The sequence below is a fragment of the Mauremys reevesii genome, linkage group 2 (assembly GCF_016161935.1).
Source record: "Mauremys reevesii isolate NIE-2019 linkage group 2, ASM1616193v1, whole genome shotgun sequence".
Taxonomy (NCBI): Eukaryota; Metazoa; Chordata; order Testudines; family Geoemydidae; genus Mauremys; species Mauremys reevesii.
In genome coordinates, this window is record NC_052624.1 from 88,883,227 (window position 1) to 88,897,149 (window position 13,923).

General features: G+C 45.3%; 1 protein-coding gene and 1 long non-coding RNA gene across 4 annotated transcripts in view; one reads left to right on the forward strand and one right to left on the reverse strand.

Annotated features, from left to right (window-relative positions):
* LOC120396513 overlaps window positions 1-13,923 on the forward strand; it is a 36,093-nt gene that overhangs the window by 2,235 nt on the left and 19,935 nt on the right. The gene's annotated exons all lie outside the window — the stretch shown is intronic.
* Window positions 1,695-3,805, reverse strand: FANCD2OS (FANCD2 opposite strand). Its single transcript, XM_039521480.1, has one exon. The coding sequence runs from the start codon at window positions 3,748-3,750 to the stop codon at window positions 3,232-3,234; it is 519 nt and encodes a 172-aa protein (XP_039377414.1). The 5' UTR covers window positions 3,751-3,805; the 3' UTR covers window positions 1,695-3,231.

A 13,923-nucleotide genomic window follows, 5' to 3' on the forward strand; every position in this document is an offset into this window, starting at 1 on the left:
ATCTGATCATGACTGTCATGAATCAGTTAAAAAAAAGCCACTCTTTTCAATTGTCTGTCAATAATTGATAGGGTGATAGAAAGGGGTAAACTTCAACTTTAAAGGTGCCCCCCCACCCTGCTGGTGTTTATGCTGTGCTACAGTTCCTGTTATCTATGTGTGGGTAGCAGCAGAAGTTGGGAACCAGTTGCAGAGAAGCTGAGACTACAGCCAGGCTAGATTATACATTCACTAGTCATGCTGCTGTAAAGTAAACAGTCTCTTGTTAGTTAAGTTATTCTAAAACCTGCCTCAGTCATTGCTGAAATACTAATTAAATACATTCTGTGGTAATGTGGGGGCAGGATTAGATTTTTTTTTTCCTGGTTTAGATTTTCAAAGGTATTTAGGTGCAGGCTGGTGCCTAATGTGACTCTTTCCCCCCCCCCCCATCTCTATCTTTAGTCATAGCTTTAAAAATCTTTGTGTAGCCTGCATATTTTCACAGAAAACAGTCTTGACCTGACAGCAGACCAGATGAGCCCAAAAAGGAGCCTGCCTTTGGCAACACCGTTAGGATCTTCGCTAAACTTGTCTTGTCTGGTAGCATACAATAGCTAGCATACCAACTAACATTACAAATTGTATGGCTGAAGGTGAAACTTGAAAGGGGGGTACTGAAATAACACTTTCTATTCCACCTGTGCAAATATTTGCAAGTGGAATAGGTACAATACGTGTGTTTTCACGGCATGCTGATACCATTTTTCTCCAAAGCAGAAATGGTAACAGGAGTAGGATAGAGTAGGGGAGTCCAATTCCGAGCCAAAAGGGCCTCTTCCTTTGCAGCTTGATCCTGCAAACATTTATGTACATGCTTAGCTTTACCTCCATTTGTTTCAGGGGGACTATGTCCAGTGGTAAAGGTGTGTGTGTGTGTGTATATATATGCTTGCAGGATCGGGGACATGTGGCCCTAGTAGGAATTTAATATGTATTTTGTTTAAATGCTGAATGGGGCTCCTGTACTGAATACACTTTAGTGACTGCTCAGCTATATCTGGCTTAGGGGATAGATCAATATTGTTGGGCTAGAGAGTGTGTTAATGACTGCTACTGCCAGCAAATGCCCTTTGAATCAATGGGCAATTACAGGCTTCCTTGAAACGGATGGGTGTGCTAGCTACCTTTCATTCAGGCTAAAGGAGGGAGCAATTAAATACTCCTGTTTAGTGTTAATGGAAACAATAAAAGCCCCCACCTCAGGCAGACCAGTATGGCCAGACCTGATTAGAAGCTGAGCCATCACCCAATGTGTTTCTCTGGAGACTGGTTGCAAGCACAGGAGCTGGGGCATTGATTTGGTCACGAGTGTGAAAGGAACCAGAGAGTGAGTAGGTGGCAATAAACCCAGTCTGGGCATGGCCCTGAGAGGGAGCAGAAACAGAGCTCCTTGGGGCACAACTGGCTGGTTGGCAGGCTTGGCTTTGTGAACAAGGAAATTGTCCACCAAATTCCACAGGAATAGGTCTGGGCCCCAATGTCCCCCAAGGGGGAGGGGTCCCTATAACTTATTAAAAGCTGAGCTACTGATAATAAACATTTTAGTTCATAACACCAACATGGCTAGCACACAAACACTGAAGAGTAATTCTCTTGTCAAATTGTGACTTGCAATAGTAACTGAACACATTAAAAAAGCTTTTCCCTATGAATGAAAGGGAAAGGTGTATTTATGAATGTCATACATCAGCTGTGAACCTCTTGAGCTGAGGTAAAACAAAAGTTGCACTTTTAATAAACTGCCTGCATTGGCTGGAAATAAATCACAACTATTTTTACTTTGACTGTTACAAGGCAAAGGTGCTTTTCTTGACTGTTGTATCCATTCACTGTAAACAAATTATCAGGCATCTTCTTGGAATGTTTTAAGGCAAAGGTGCATTTCTTTGTAAATTACATCTTTGAGCTGTAAACAAGTCATCAAGAGTTTGTCTTACAGATTTTAAAAGTATAATGATGCTTTTATCAGTTGCATCCATTTAGATGTAAACAAATAACAGTGACTTTTAATACATGTAAGGCAACAATGCATTTACAGTAAATTGTTTGTTCATTTGGCTGTAAGTGCCTCTATTCATTAGGAACAGATAATATTTCAATGTGAGTAGTTTACTTGAATGTTGCAAGGTAAAGGGTGCGTTTCTTTGTAAGCCTCATCCATTAGCTTTAACCAATTCATGCAGATTTTACTTAACACTGTAAAGCAAAACTGAATTTCTTGTAAGTTCATAAGCTGTAAACCAGTCATAACAATTTTTTACTTTGAATGCAGGAAGAAGCCACTAGCGTAACTCTTGTTAGTCTTGGTGTTTTGTAACTTGATGTGAATTAATAAGGATCTTTTAAATGTTATATGTGAAAACTGTTTAAGACGTTCTAGCTGGACTGTGAACTTCTTCATACATTAGTAGCAAATAATAAGAATTATTTTACTATGAATGTTGCAAGGTGGAAGTCCAATTGGTTGCAAATGATTTGAATATTACTCTTACAATTTGTAAGACAAATTTGCACATATGTATCCATTAACTAAAATATTTCATACTGTATATCTGCATGTCTATCAAGTTGGAGTGGTTCAATCTGTTTGATTTGTGAGATCCTTCCTATACCAATTCTGAACCAACCTAATAGTATTCAAAGTTACACTTGTAGGCTTCATCCTTTAGGTATAAACAAACCATAAGGATTTTGACTTTAAATATTGTAGAGTGCTCTTCATGCAGGAAAAACTTGTGCATCTTAGTTGCCAGCATATTTTAAAATTCCGTGTTGTAATGCAAAACCTTCATTTCTTGTAGGTTGCATGCGTTAGCTGTAAACAAAACACTGTTGGGCACCGGTAAAGTTAGAAATGTAGCGCAATCCCCGCCCCCCTTTCTATCGGTTTCAACTTGACTGGAAGAGCCTTCAAATTTAGCTGTACACACACATGAATGGCTGCAGTTCCACTAGCGTCCGCTGACGTTGCCGGTCTCGCACAGAGTCTCCACCGGGGGACTCGCAGTGTGAACGAGGCCCGCAGAGGCGCTACGAGGGCAAGGCGGAGGTGTCAGTCAGCAGCTACAATCCAGTCAGCGCCTGGGGCTGCGGCCGCTTCGGGCACCAGCCGCGTGTGCGTGGGGCAGGCTCCTGCCGCCCGGGTGGGAAGGGAGCGGGGCCGGCGGCGGGCGGGTCGGGCCCGGCGGCTCAGCGCGAGTGCTGCAGGGCGAAGGCGCACTTCTTGTAGGCGGCGTAGAGCAGCAGGATGGCCCGCAGCATCTGGCGGCACATGGCCACGGCCATGCGGACCTGCGGCTCGCGGAGCCCGCGGGGCCAGCGCTGCCGGGGGCTGATCACTTGGCAGAAAGCCGAGCGCTCCGACACCCGGAACGAGCCGGTCCAGCGCGGGGGCTGCGCCGTCACCAGCCGCCCGAAGACCGAGTCCAGCCCGCTGAGCCGCACCGCCTGGGGCTTGCGCAGCGCCGCGCTCCGCCGCGGCTCCCCCGCCGGCGGGCCGGGCCCCTTGGCGCCCGGCTCCAGCAGCAGGCTGAGCCCCTGGAAGCACAGCTGCACCTCCAGGTCCGCGGCCGCGCTCTGCGGGCAGCAGCCGCGCGGCGCCGGCCGGAACGGGTGCTTGGTGCACGGCCGCGGGGTGGCGCCCCGCAGCCACTGCAGGGACTCGTCCAGCGGCGACCAGGGCGCCCACAGCTGGTACCCGCCGGCCATGGCCCCCGCAGCGGCTAGCGCCGCCCGCCCAGCTGCATCTTTCCTCCGCCGGGCGCCTGGCAACCCATTGTGACGCCGCGTTCGGCTTGGAACCCGCGCTCCCCCCCGCCCCTCCAGCCCTGCCCAGCTGCCACCCCCCCGCGCCCTCATACTCTGCAGCCCCCGGGTCTCCCCTGCCCCTAGCTGCCCCCCCTGAGGACTCGCGTTTGAGCTCTGCCCGCTTTCAAACACCTCTCTGCTCTAGGCGCTTAGTGCCTCTGACATTAGCAAGCCTAGTCAGGTACAGGTCCGGGAGCCTGCTGCACGCTGCAAAGATGGTGCATGTGGTCAAAGGCAGCAGCATCCTCTTTGGGGCCTCTGCATCATTCCTTGGCCTGAACGTGCCAGGGGCAGAATCTTGCCCAGTTACGTGGTACCCATGTCTTGACCACTGAGACCAAGGGGTTGTGTGAAAAATCATGCATACAAATTCTGCACTTATGTGTAATTGCTGAAGTTTGCTATGCCGTTAGCAGCATCTTTGAGGTCTCAGCCACTTGCCCAGTTTCAACTACCATTTTCACACTGGTCACTTAGGAATTTACCTGACAATTCCTGACCGGCCTCCATCTATTTCTGCATCTCAGTCTCTCTTCAGCATATCATCATGGATATCTTGTTGCTAATTTAATATGGCCCAAACTGGCCTTACTCTCCCTCCCAACTCCTCTTCTCCACTTATCCTCTGACAAGCTTGTGTAAGTAAGACAGATGTTTTCTGTTAACTAGGGGTCATCTTTGGTTTGTCACATCCAAATGTTCTCTAAATACCGCAGTTTCTTCCTCCAGAATATCTCTCATATCCATTCTCTTTCTATTCCTACAGCTAAAATTCACCATGTCCTGGCTTGATTATTATACCTTCCTCTTCTCTTGTCTCCCTGATACCCATATTGCCTTCCTCCAGTCCATACAAAATATAGCCACTAAAGACTTGTCTACACTGGCGCTTTACAGCAGCACTGAAGTGTAGACAGTGCATTAATGCTGGTCACTACACCGTGTGTGTGTGTGTGTGTGTGGCGCTGGGAGAGCTCTCTCTCCCAGAGCTCTGCTGTGACCACACAAGCTACGTTAAAGTGCTGCCAGTGTAGTAGACTAGCCCTACGATCATCAATGCTCAACTCCTTTTTTGCCCCAACTTCCTAAAGTTAATCTTCTGCATCAAGCTTAAACTTCTTTCTTGTGCCTTAAAGGCCCTTGCAAGGTATTGAATCTCTACCAAAACATTTTCCCCCAAGAGTTTTAGCTAAGCAGGTATTACTTTTTATTCAGAGTCCTAAAAACTTTCCCCCCAAATCAGACTTCATCTCCTGCATGCTTATGGGAAGTGTCATCTTTAAAGTTTTTCTTGTATAAAAAGGCAAAGGGTATAAACCAGGTTGGTTTTTTCCCCTTTACTTCCCATCAGATGTGCCTACTAACATCTGTAGGAGCAAATGTTTCCATTATAAACAGTTCCAGGCCTTGTGTGTGTACAGTAAAAGCACTGGGGTTCTGGGCTTAGGAAGAAAGATGCTTCATGGATTTATGCTGTATTTGAGAGGTGATGCAAATGGAGATGAAATTTGGTGTAACCATATATGCTCATTTGGAGGAGGTAGCAAAAAAAACAACAAACCAACTAACAGGAAGAATGTCCTTTAAGTGTCATTTGGTTTTTCCCACTACTTCATTTTGCATCTGTTAATTGCTATCACTGCTGAACCCCTCTCTTCTGTCCCGTGTGTCTAACAGCACCCTACACTTAGTCACCTCAGTTTACCATTGGGGGACACCCGATGTCACCTCTGAATGTGACCCAGTCTTCTGTGGTTTTGATTTGGACATCCTGATAAATATAAGAAGCACCTCAGTCTTCACCAACGTTGGCCCTAGTACTAAACCTTTTCGTGGGGAAAAATTCCCTCTGACTCCAGTGGCTGCTTTGCCTGAATAAGGATTGCCAGATCAGGCTGTGTGGGTGTGGTTCTCCCCCCCGGGCATCTCACTAGGTTTGGAATGCTTTGACTAAAATCTCCTTTTCATCCATATTGGGGTTACTGCAGATAAATCATGGGAGTTGTAGAGTGTCCTTTGAAAACTCCTATTATACAGATGGCTACATTCCATGGTTCTGTACAGATCGAGAAATGTTATAATAGTTGCTGTAGAAATCAACAAAAAAGGGTAACCGTGAACAACAAAATGGTCTGAAAATAACACACACTCAGAAATAAGACATGAGGTTTCAAGAATGAATCAGCTCTCAAATGCTTATCTGGCAAATGCACAAACACAAATAATGTGGTGCCCGGGGAAGTTTAATTAGTGCTGTACGTGATGTGTCTCAATTCATAGTCAAGAGGGAATGTTAGATGCCTATTTGGATCTGACTGGATGGCCAGAGCCACACGAGCACAGGAACATCTGAAATACTGGGCAGTCACAAAACTAGTATTGGTCTTACCTGGCAGCTGAGCTCACAAAGAATAACTTTAAAAGTTTCCAGGGAATAATTTGCTCAATTTAGTCAGGTTTTTTTTGATTCGGTGTTGGCTGGCTTACTCACCACCATAAACCAGAACTCTTTCAAACCTTCTTTTCAAAGATCTTATAATCTGTTGCTGTCTGACACACAAATGCTTGTAACTATCAGAGCATTTTAGGCTATGTCAAAAATATTCATGCCATTGAAAGTATGTTAAGGGTCCACTGGAAACACGAGCACAGGAACATCTGAAATACTGTAAATCTGTTTATGAGAATATAAGACAAAATGAGTGGTCTAATATCTTTTATTAGACAACTGCTGTTGGTGAAAGAGAGAAGCTCGAGCAACACAGAGCTCTTTATTTCACCATCAGCGGTCGGTCCAATAAAAGATATTAGCTCAGGCACCTTCTCTCTCATATTCTGGGATCAACATGGCTACGTGTAGCAAGGTCACAGGACTCACCAGCATGGCGCCTTCTGCTGGCTGTCTTGGGGAATTAGCTCTTTGCAGGCCGGTGTCTCACCTGCCACTGGCCTCTGTGTCCCTCCTGGGCCCCGATGCCCTTTATCTCAGGATTTTGCCCTCCGCAGTACCAGGGAACCCCCAACCCTCTATCCCCACCTTGCCTCAGTGGCTACTCCCAGTCGTCATCTAGCCCCCTTCCCTGGAGCAGACTTCAGTCTGTAAAGGCCACTCTGTAGGAGCAGGATTTTATAATTGTACTGTAAGAATTAATGTATAATTTGATTTCATCCTGTCAGCCACCCTTTTTGAATAGCAGAAAGGAATGACAGACCAGAACAATCCTTATGACTGATTATGGTCATGCTTTTGTTTTAGGATAATTTATAATGTCTACTAAGGTTTCCTGTATGTATTACAAATTAGGCACTCTAGTTAAATATACATTTCTATGTTTTAAGGTTCAGAAAGTAAGAGACAAGATCTTGTATTGTGCCTATGTTAAGGAGATTAGAGGAGCATTGAAGGCCTGAAGCCCCAATGTGAATTGTTTTAGTTTTAAGATTTAGCAAGGCTTGATTTACAACGTATTCTGCTGAATATAAAACACTGCTGACTGTATACCTCTGAAGGTTTCTGTAAGAGATTGTGTGAATGAGTAATGCATGCATCAGGAAAAGATAAGGTGTGAAGGCCATTGTTATAACCAAATGGTCAAGGAAGGAGTGAAGAGACTTAACTTGACACCATCAATGTGCATCCATAATGAAGAGAGCAGATTGACAACCCTGAGGTGAAGGCTGGCACCCTAAGGACAATTGATTAAATCTAAACCAGGACAGGATGACCCTCTCACAGGTGTACTGGAATGTTAACATCAAAAGATACACCAGTTAAGAAGTAACCCAGGGTATGGCTATACTTGCAGATGTGCAGCGCTGGGAGTTACAGCTGTCTTCGTACAGCTGTGTAGGGAAAGCACTGGTGTGTGGCCACACTCACAGCTACCAGCGCTGCAGTGTGGCCACATTTGCAGCATTTACAGCGCTGTTGGGAGTGATGCATTATGGGCAGCTATCCCAGTGTTAAAGTGGCAGCAACATGCTTTTCAAAAGAGGGGGGTGGGGTGGAGTGTGACAGGGAGCAGGGGAGAGAGAGAGTGGATTTTTGGAGCCGACACTGTGTATCAGCTCCCTGCCTTGCAAAATCTGAAAATTTCCCCGTCCCCTTACTCAACTGCAAACAGCCTGCAGACCAGATAAGCAGCTGTTCCAACGGACTCCCTTTCTCCCCCCCCCCCGCCCCCGCTGTTTCTCTCACTCAAGCAAACACTCATCCCCCTGCCTGCCTCATTCACAGCAAGGTAGTGGGTTATCTCAATTGATTGTTCAGTCAGTTACAGATTGATCACGGCAAACAGGAGCTGTGTTTGTTTTTTAGATAAGCAGCTCCCGGAGCCCCGAGTTCACAACAAAACAAAGAGAGGCATCACAAGAAAACAAAGAGTAATTTAGTTAAAAGCATTCTGGGATATCTCCTAATACCCTGGAGGCCAATAACAGTGCTGGTGTGTGGCCACACTTTACGAGCAGCGCTGCAGCACCAGCGCTGCAATCGTTATACCCCAAGCAGACCCAGGTGTACAGCCAGCGCTGCAGCCAGGGTGTTGCAGCGCTGGATGTGCCCTGCAGGTGTGGACAGTTACTAATTGCAGTGCTGGAAAGCCTCCACCAGCGCTGCAACTCTCAAGTGTAGCCATACCCCCAGTGACCAACTGACACAGCAAAATCCATAGACTTCAACAGAGCAAAGACTATAAGAACAGGGTGCTCTGCCATGGGGCTTTGGGTTCAGTCCTGCAAAGCCTCGGAGCATCGGATCGCGATGGACAAGAGCCTAGCTCTTCACTTGTGCTCGATCTAACTGGCCATTATATTAACTTGAGCTACAACAGACTGGTAACTATATAAACATCAACTGGCAGGAGTGTGAGTGACTAACTAAAAAGCATATGCTAACTATTGTATGTTCAATAAATGTGGTGTATTTCCCTCCCCCGCAAAGATCCCGTGTGCTCTGTATAGCATAACAACTTATTGTTGGCAAAGGGGTCGGATCAGCTGCCTCTGCATATTCCCAGGCTACGCCTCCCAGCCCCAGTACTTGCATAGGCCTTTATCAAGGCCTCAGCCTGTGGAGTTGCCAGGCTGGAGCTCCCCAGCTCCTCTTGCCCTTCCCTAGCACTGCTCTGCTTCAAGTACCCTATTCCCAGGCAGCTAAGTCCTTCTCCCTCCAAGGCTGGAGATAGACTGACCCAGCTCCTCCATAAGCCCTTAGAACAGGGCCAGGTGTGGCCTGATTGGAGCATGGCCCCAGCTGTGGCTGCTTCCTCAATCAGCCCAGCCTTTTTTCTAGGAGCGGGGTAACTGCCCGACTACACTACAACAAACTGAGTATATGATGGATTCACATTCCCAAGGTATATTTTACCTTCCTTGTGATATCAAAACAGAACTGAACTACTTGACAGCAACGCTAAGATATTCTACTCTTATGTATTTGGCCACTTTTGCAGAAAATATTGTAATTATGAGTAAAAGGCGGGTTATGACTAATACTTAATCAGTGTCTGACTAATCAAGAATAAGCTAATATGGGCCTTCTTAATTTAGTTTGAATAAATTCATTTTGGATTAATTTCTCAGGGGAGAAATTAATTTATTGTAATAAGATGTAATTTAGCATTCAATACATCTGCAGATCAGTGCAAGCCAGGGGCTTTTTGTAAAAGCAATTGTGATACTCTTCAAAATGTTCATTTTTCTGATGTCAAGCATAATATGAATACTTTAAGTATGAGCAGTACACTTTCATGACCCACAATTTAAAATATGAAATACTTCAACTTTTACCTCAAGATCTATAGCAGGGGTAGGCAACCTATGGCACGTGTGCCAAAGGCAGCACGTGAGTTGATTTTCAGTGGCACTTGCACTGCCCAGGTCCTGGCCACCGGTCCGGGGGGCTCTGCATTTGAATTTAATTTTTAAATGAACCCTTTAAAATATTTTAAAAATCTTATTTATTTTCCATACAACAATAGTTTAGTTATATATTATAGACTTATAGAAAGAGACCTTCTAAAAATATTACTATTTTGCTGGCATGTGAAACCTTAAATTAGAGTGAATAAATGAAGACTCAGAACACCACTTCTGAAAGGTTGCTGACCCCTGATCTATAGTATACACATGGTAAATAACAACAATTGTTTAATGTTTCATTTTGCCTGTTTTCAGACGCATGTACACTCATTGCTTAGATATCCATTGGTTTCCCCATGATGAAATATAGGTCACCAAAACATGTTCTACGTGCTTCATATGTTTACTTAACTGCTTTCTGTTTCTCCATGCTGACTGCTACACACATGGCTTCTTCACCTAAAATTCAGTCTTTTAAACTTTTCCCACTGGAGAGACTTACTCTTGTGAGTCTGACTCTGCATCTCATAACCTGATGGGAAGCCTTCTTTCTCATCCTTATCTCTTCTGTATATATCCTATGAAATAGAAAAAACTCTTTTTATTGCTGCGAAGTAGTCTTTTTAATGCTTCCCACACTTTTCAGTGGAAAGCCAGTGAAATGAGGAACAAGGTGCAACCCAAAAGTGATATTAGGAATCAAATGCATGAAGGCTGCATAGATCAAGAAACTGGCAATAGGATATGAAACTTTTAATATCTAGGCCATGCTTGCTTCTACATCCAAGTCAATAGTAACAAGCCCAGATCAACAAAGGTACTTTGGCATTGCAACACTGAGAATCACAGCACCTAGAAAATCACAGGAACAACACTGATCCGCTAAGGCAGTGTTTCCCAAACTCAGGATGCCGTTTGTGTAGGGAAAGCCCCTGGCAGGCCGGGCCGCTTCGTTTACTGTCGCGTCCGCAGGTCCAGCCGATCGCGGCTCCCACGGGCCATGGTTCGCTGCTCCAGGCCAATGGGAGCCGCTGGAAGTGGCACGGGCCCAGGGATGTACTGGCCACTGCTTCCCACAGCTCCCATTGGCCCAGAGCAGTGAACCATGGCCCATGGGAGCTGCGATCGGCTGGACCTGTGGACGTGGCAGGTAAACAAACCGGCCCGGCCTGCCAGGGGCTTTCCCTACACAAACAGCATCCCAAGTTTGGGAAACACTGCTTAAGGCACTTAAGCTTCCTATACAATGGATGGGGAGCGATGGATGCCTTAAACTGATCTACAAAAGCTAGCACGCTAAGTGGGGAGCCACCTAAACCAGAGGTGTTGACGAGATGGGTGTGTGCTAAGTCCATCCCCTCTCTTGAAGATAGGAGCCAAAGTCTGGGCTTCAGGGAGGTACCACTTGGAGGTGGCTTAAGTGTGAAAGGTGTTTCTTGTGGAAATGAGTTACGAGCCTGCCGCACTCCACAAAACAGCCAAAGGAGGAATGTTTCAGAGTCAATCTCTGTCTCTCTGCAATGACTCTTCCAGTGTGGGTAAACAAATAGTCAAGGGTCCAGAGAAAGAGACTCTGTAGTCCAGTAGTTAGGGCATCCACCTGGGAGGTTGGAGGCCTCCCACTTCTTTCTCTCCTGCTGGCTGATTTGGGGGTGGGGGAGAGGAAATTGAACCTGGGTCTTTCACATCTCAGGCAAGTGTGCTAACTACAAGGTAGGCACCAATGGTAGCATTACAGCCATCTCCTCCTGTGGCTAGGTGGTTTTTTTTTTTTTTTTAAAGGAGACCTGATCTGGTAGGCCTCCGAGCACTCCTACCAGAATGGGCCCCACTCTTGACATAAACACTTATCTTCCCCTGATTCATGAATCTTTCTCTGGGGTTCAGGTAGGAGATATTACCCTCAACCCTAGAGGGAGACAGCAATGTTCATGCCCAGAAGCAGAAACATAGATGTCTAGAGAATATTTACTCTGAAAATGTAGGCACTGGGTGAGTTTAGGTGCCTACAAGAGTCAGTTGAAACTCTGTGGCTCGCAGTGGAGCCAAAAGTGGGACTTGGACTTCTAAACCTGACACTCATGCTTTAGCAACTTTGTGGATCTCCACCTTAGTCACTACCATCTGATGGTTGTCCACTGGTATGAAATAAACTGGAGGTCTCACCTAGTGCCTAATGGAAAGGTGTTCACATGAACCACTGGCAAATTTGACAGTAACTGGCACCCTTGCTAGCAGCCTCAGCAGAGAGACCAGATGGGCTAGAAAACAAAAAAATGGAGATATACCAATCTCCTAGAACTGGAAGGGATGTTGAAGGGTTATCAAGTCCAGCCCCCTGCCTTCACTAGCAGGACCAATTTTTACCCCAGATCCCTAAGTGGCCTCTTCAAGGATTGAACTCACAACCCTGGGTTTAGTAGACCAATACTCAAAACACTGAGCTATCCCTATCCCCCCAGGAGATGGTCCCTAGAGCAGGACTGAGGAATAGTGGTTGTCTGAGGGGAAGATCACCCTTCTGTGGCTCAGGGTCTACCTGCTGTGTGGCTAAATAGAGGAGTTCAGAGCTGATACCTTTCATGAGCACTAAATACACAGATTTAAAAGACAACGTGCAAGTGAAATGAAACAAAAAGCAGGTGGCATTGCTAAACCTGAGTCTATCAAGCTTCCCATTTAACACATTTTCTAAGTATTAATTATATTTTTTTTTTAAATTAATCCTATTGAAATCCTGGGGTAGTTGAAGGGGGTATCCAGGAAAAGAGGGGGTGGGCCAAATGCCACTGTGCTCCAGCTGCTGGAACTGTCTTTTGAGGTCATAGGCAACTGGGCACAAATTAGCTCATCACTTAGCCAGCAAATTAACTTTGCCAGGGGCTGATCTGTTCAGCCTCTGGATCAGCGGACCATAAAGAGGGTCTAATGCTACCTTTGTCCTTAGCCCCTTGATTCGATGCTGAGCGTGTGTGGCCAACCCAGAATATAGTTACTGTGCAGAAGTTAACAGAGCTGACCATGAAATCACTCAAAAGCTTAGTGGGTCATCACAGGAAAATGCATAAGTGCTGGAACTAGGGATGCTGCAGCATCCCCTGGCTTGAAGTGGTTTCCATAATATCCTGGGTTTACAGTTTGGTTCAATGGCTCTCAGCACCCCCCCACTATAAAAATTGTTCCAGCATCTGTGGGAAAGAGCAACAGTTCAGATGTGTGTCGGGATTTCTTCCAAACCTTTTAAGGTGTCATCAAAGCTTCCTCCCTTCAGTCCTTTTTGGATTCCTATATAGCCACCAGCTCCTCTCTTCTTCATTCCCATTTTCTTTCTCCCCAAATCTCTCTGTTGCCCTTATAACCAAATCAGGAAACTCCATCTTCATAAACATCTGAAGCACAGCCCTTTGAAATAACAGGGTTGTTTAAGTGTATGATCACAGGAACTTGAGGACATGCAAATAAATGTATGCAGTTGTTTCTTGAATCTACAGGACTGTCTAAACAGTGTTTTGTACTGATGTAACTAGATCAATTTAGAAATCGATACATTGATGCAAAGACTGCATGGACAGCCTTTGGCTTTCATGGTTAAATTAGCATCATCCATGTCTGTCTTTTTTCTTTAACAAAGAAAATTACACTAATAGATATTGTTTCAGTTTTAAAAGCTGATACATAGCTAGTGACATGGGCCAGGAGGCTGAATTTCCTCCCCTCTCCCCCACATGCACACATTGATCAGCTCTGAGCAACTGTCCTCCTATTACCAAGTATTCCAGGGCTTGGCTTATTGTCATCAGCTAAGTCAATGTATTTTGCTTCCCATTTAATTCTATACAGGCAGTCTAAAAAAATACAGTAACACTATAATTTATCTTTTTTACTAGATTCTTAGGTCCTTATTCATCTTTCAGTTAATTCTTATTTCAAAAGGCAAAATACCTGTTGTCTTCAATGAGCTTTGCTTGATTAAAGTGTGACTAGAAACTGGGTAAGGTCTTCAGGTTTTGGCCCAGTGTAAATTTCATATTCACATGAATTATTGGAAGTACATGCATCTATTTCCTTTCACAAATGTCCACTTTATTTCAGTTATTCATGTCCCTCACTCTTTTCACTGCCTTTTGTGTGATGGGAATCCTTCCAAGACCTACTCCTCGGATGTAAACATATGTAGTCACTTTGTGCATTGATGTAGGTTGCCAGGTCACA

What these genes read in the sequence shown, in the direction of transcription:
- FANCD2OS (XM_039521480.1), bottom strand. Translation starts at nt 3,750, where the DNA reads ATGGCCGGCGGGTACCAGCTGTGGGCGCCCTGGTCGCCGCTGGACGAG.